Below are 4,980 nucleotides of genomic sequence, written 5' to 3'. Positions count from 1 at the left end.
TAATCATTACAAATGGTTAGTCTGTGTGTATTGTGAATATTTTTTTCCTTTTGTTTTTAATTATTTTTTTTCTGTTTTTTTTAAAATTATCCTGCAGAATGAGAGCCTCCCCCACCTCCTTTTCCATCAAAAATTCAGCAGGATCCTCCCCACCCCCACCAACCAAACCAAACTGTATTTTTAATATTCCATGAGATTAAAAATCCACACACACACACACCTCTTTGAGGGCCAACTTTGCACATCGCATAAACTGTGTTTATACTTTTTTCCTTCACTGCAGTCAGCGAGGTTATCTCAGTGCACTTTTGTTGCTGTCAGGAGTCAAAGAAGAGTTGGGCGTGGGACCACTTTCTAGGTGCACCTTGAACAAACCAAGATCACAGAAGGTGAGAGAAAGGAAGGAAGGAAGGAAGGACAAGATATATATGTGAAGGGCGGGGCACAGAGCGGTCCAGTTGTCTTGTCAATGGCACTTCATTAACATCGGTAGTCAAGATATCATCATCATCACTATCATCAACAACATCATTTTAACGTCCAGTTGTCCAGGCTTGCCTGGGTCAAATGAAATTTGCTGTGGCAGATTTCCTCACACTCACACACAAGAAATGGAACACTTTCACTCCACATCCTCCCCACACACACACTTATTTCCCAACTTATCACATTGGCCACTTTCACTCAATGCTCTACCTCCTCCTCTCCCTCCACCTCCTCCTATAAACATTTCCCTTCCACCCACCCACAGCCGCTCTCTCCCCCCTACCCTGTCCCCTTTGTCCTTTGTTAGACCATTCCAAATCCCTGGTTGCCTTCATTAATTGCTATCATTAGGGCTTTGTGGAATTTGTCGATGGAATCATAATCTGGGAGACACAACTGGTTGAAGCTGAAAGGGACAAGGAAGAGAGTTCAGTAATAATAACAACAATAACGACAACAACAATAATAATATCAATAACAATAATGACAATAAAAATAATAATAATAATAATAATAATAATAATGATAATAATAATAATAATAATAATAATTTATTCTTTTATTGGTCACAAGGGCTAACATAAAAGCAACATGAAACGACAAAACAGGACGATACAAAGGGTTTTAGAACGTGTAAATAAAACAAGAAAGAATAATCCTTAATTCCTTGTAAGTGGATTTCATAGATGGAAACTGAAAGAAGTTTCTATCTGTCTGTGTGTCTGTTTACATTTGTGCTTCGTTGAAAAAAAAATCACCTATCTACGGCAGAACAAGATAACCCTTAATTCCTTTACTTGAAAAATAGACAAGGGTTAGCAACAGGAAGAGCACCCAGCTGTCAAACAACACCTCAGTAAAGTATCCATCTAACCCATGCTAGCATGGGGAAAAAAACATGAACACACACACACATACACACAAACACGTACGTAGTTTTAACTCACCAGGTGTGTGCAGTTGGTAATGTGTTAAATGTGGGAGCAGCAGTGATTTGAAACTTGGGGTTCAGCTCTGAAAACCCTCCAGGTGGCAACTGGGAACAACCTGTGGTGAATTGCAGAAGTCTGGCCATTTGTTCTTCAGTGAAGCTGGCAACAATTGTCCAAAACCAATCGAGCACCTACAGAAATCAAAGACGAGGTTTTTACACAAATATTACAAATGACAGACATTTTATTGCAACAAGTTTTACTTTTGCCTTTCTTTACTGTCTTGGGAACTGCATGGCAAGACATCTCTGGTGCCAGGCACTAAGAAGGGCTTGAAGGTGTAGAAACCAACACAAAGCTGACACTGGGACCTGATGCAGTCCTGCAATTTGTCACATCCTGTCAACCTGTCCAACCCATGCCAGGATGGAAAAATGGAGGTTAAATGATGTTGATGATGATGATGATAACAGTAGATGTATGGAGAAGAAAGAAAGGAAAATGGCTTTGATTTTTATGTTGATTAACAGATTATCATCATTTAACGTCTGCTTTCCATGCTAGCATGGGTTGGACGATTTGACTGGGGACTGGCGAACCAGATGGCTACGACAGGCTCCAATCTGATCAGGCAGTGTTTCTATAGCTGGATGCCCTTCCTAATGCCAACCACTCCAAGAGTGCAGTGGATGCTTTTTACATGCCACTGGCACAGGGGCCAGAGGGGGCTGGCATTGACCACGATCGGATGGTGCATTTTACGTGCCACCGGCACAGGAGCCAGTCAATAGAGAGAGAGAGAGGGAAGAAGCATGAGACACTTACTTTGCCAAAGGCTGGAGAGGTGCCACATACAGAGTGATGTTGTCTGAAGTCAGTTATACTGTAGTTACCTGTACCACACATTAATAGCTGAAATAACAACAAAGAGACACAGTGATTAATCCTTTAGCAGAATAATAATGATAATTATAGCAACTTGACTTTGTAAATGAACAATCTAGTGTGTTTATTTTAAGGGCCTACCAATGTACATAGGGAGTGTCTTTGCCCTAAGTGTGGGGAAGACATATATATATATATATATAGTAAATTTGAACTCTTGTCATATGGGGCAGGTAGCTGTAAAGGTGATCCCCTTAGTGGTTTTTACTTTGCAAGGGGCTGTCTAGTAACGCCCCCCCCCTCCTCACTCACCTCGAGTTCATTCTCGTCAAAGATACTTAACAGGTTGTCAGGAATGAGTTCATTGAGGCCCCGCAGAAAGCTGTCCACTTCCTCTTTCACCGATGCCGAAAGTCGATGTTCAGCGAGGAGATCCAGGTACCAGAGTTTGTTTTTGTTGGTCACAAGAATCTTGGAACCGTTTGGAATGAGATCGACAACCTGGAAGAGATGAAAAAAAAAAGGAAAGATCTTCATCTGTGATACTGAAGATGATGATGATGATGATGGGTGGTGGTGGTAGTGGTGGTGATGCTGATGATGGGGCAGTGGGTTGTAAAGGATGGTGGTGGTGGTGATGATGGCATAGTGATGGTGATAGTGATAATGATGATGGAGGGGTAGAGAGTGGTGGTGGTGATGACAGACTATTAACAACAACAACAACAATATAATGGAGTGTCTGCTCAACATAATGGAATGTCTACAGAACAAAGTGGAGTGTCTACTTGACATAATGGAGTTCCCCCTCAACACTTTGGAGTGTCTACTCACCCTTATTAACTGTCCAGTTTCCTCGTTATATTCCTCTTCAGAGAATGTCAGCTCCATGTCAGAAACATCATTTTCTTCAATGTATAAAATTTTGGTCTTGTAGAGTTCTGGATCATCAGTTTCAAAATACTGCAAACAAAAAAAAAGCACTGAAACATGAGAACCGATTGGCATAGTTATGATGATGATGATGATGATGATGAGTGTCCTCGTCTATGAGGTCAAGGGAAGAGAATTTAATGTGATTAATTAAAAGTAGAATGGGAAACAGAAGGGAGCTGCAAAAACAAATTTAAAATGATAATGATGATGGTGACAATGATGATGGTTTCACATTGAAAATATTAGCAGTTTATTTATTTCTTCATTAATTTATTTTAAAATAAATTTTGTCTCACCTTGTAATTGACACGTAAACCAATGAGTTGGGCAAGGAATGATCGAGAGAATTTGGCCTTCACCAGCTGCTTGTAGGTACCACCCAGGGACGACTCATAGAGACATTTGGCAACTATCTTGCCGGCAAATTCATAGTATTTTGGCTTCTGTGTTAGCAGACGTTTGTTATTGGGGTGGACCTGTGGAGAAGGAAAAAAAAAGAGAGAAAACTGAGATTGGAAGAGAGTGGAGGTGAGTGGGGAAGGAGAGAGGGAGAAATTATATAGGGGAGGAGGAGGAGGAGGAAAACATGGGAAAGGAATGAAGAAAAAGAGTAAAGTAGTGGGAGGAAGGGAATGACAAGAGGAGGGAGAGGAGAAAGCTGTGTGTGTGAGTGAGAGGGAAAAATAGAGAAGAAAATGATAAAAGATGAAGACAAAGGAAGAATGTGATTATAGAGAAAAGATGCATATAGATGCAGACACACTAACACAGCACTGAATGAAGTCTACTCACCAGACCTTGTGAATCGTCTGCTGCAAATCTTTTGAAAAGGCCTGAAGCATTTGGATCAAACAGTTCCGTACACAGAATTTCAAACCATTCTCGTCTCAGTCCACCCCAGTCCAGACCTAAAAAGTAAACAGACATGGCCATTAGCAACAGGTCAGCAGAGGTGAGCAATGGTCAGCAACGGTCAGCAGAGAAAGGAAGTCAATGAAAGAGCATTCAGGGAATCACCAAAAAATATGCTAGAAATAGCAACCAAATCTCCCTCAGATCACAATAAGGAAGGAGGTTGAATCATGTAAACCTAGAAAGATATTTATGTCTTCATGAGGGAAAAAAAACCCCAAACAAACAAACAAACAAGATGGCAACAGTTGAAATGACTTTGATCAGGAATGACCTGGAGTGACTCAACAACGTTGCCATGACTCTCAATTTCAGTAACACAAAAAGGAAGGGTTAATTGGATAAGAGAGTCTGAGCTGTGTCTGACAAAAAAGATGGGATGACCGAATCAGAAGGGATTTGATCATAGGTTGACTAGGATAACAGCTGACCTGGGGCTAAAGACCAGGTAGAAATTAGAATATGTTCAAGGTGGGATATAGAAGAAATATCGAAAGACACAGAGACTTTAGCAAGAGAAAACAGACAGAGAGGATAAGAAGAGAAGAAAAAGAATAGCAGCAAAAGATAAAATGAGGATAGCAATGGAAGATGGAGAGGAAGAGAATAGAAGCAATTTAAGGGAAGGATGCAATTAAAAAAAAGCAAATAAAAATAACAAAAGTTACCTTCTTCGCCAAAGAATGTGATTTCAAAATTCCGACACCAATCTGATACGTCGAAATTTTTGGTGACTTTGTAGGACTGAAAATGGCAAAAGGAAAATGAGAAATCAAGTGAGTGTGTATATATGTACATATATATATATATATATATATATATATATATA

At 40.1% G+C, this 4,980-nt stretch overlaps 1 protein-coding gene across 2 annotated transcripts in view; it reads right to left on the bottom strand.

Moving 5' to 3' along the window:
• LOC106876093 (apoptosis-resistant E3 ubiquitin protein ligase 1) overlaps positions 1-4,980 on the bottom strand; it is a 22,952-nt gene continuing 17,972 nt past the window's right edge. For both annotated transcript variants that reach the window (XM_014924501.2, XM_052975895.1), the window contains exons 12-19: positions 4,820-4,895; positions 4,032-4,147; positions 3,536-3,715; positions 3,138-3,266; positions 2,616-2,804; positions 2,244-2,330; positions 1,434-1,609; positions 1-892 (exon numbers count right to left, since the gene is read on the bottom strand). In XM_014924501.2, coding sequence (XP_014779987.1) covers positions 790-892; positions 1,434-1,609; positions 2,244-2,330; positions 2,616-2,804; positions 3,138-3,266; positions 3,536-3,715; positions 4,032-4,147; positions 4,820-4,895 — 1,056 coding nt within the window. In that variant the 3' untranslated portion in view covers positions 1-789. The remainder of the gene's footprint in view (positions 893-1,433; positions 1,610-2,243; positions 2,331-2,615; positions 2,805-3,137; positions 3,267-3,535; positions 3,716-4,031; positions 4,148-4,819; positions 4,896-4,980) is intronic.

The sequence above is a fragment of the Octopus bimaculoides genome, chromosome 23 (genome assembly GCF_001194135.2).
Source record: "Octopus bimaculoides isolate UCB-OBI-ISO-001 chromosome 23, ASM119413v2, whole genome shotgun sequence".
Lineage (NCBI taxonomy): Eukaryota > Metazoa > Mollusca > Cephalopoda > Octopoda > Octopodidae > Octopus > Octopus bimaculoides.
The sequence above is the reverse complement of the archived record's forward strand: the minus strand, read 5'-3'. Positions and strand labels throughout refer to the sequence as shown.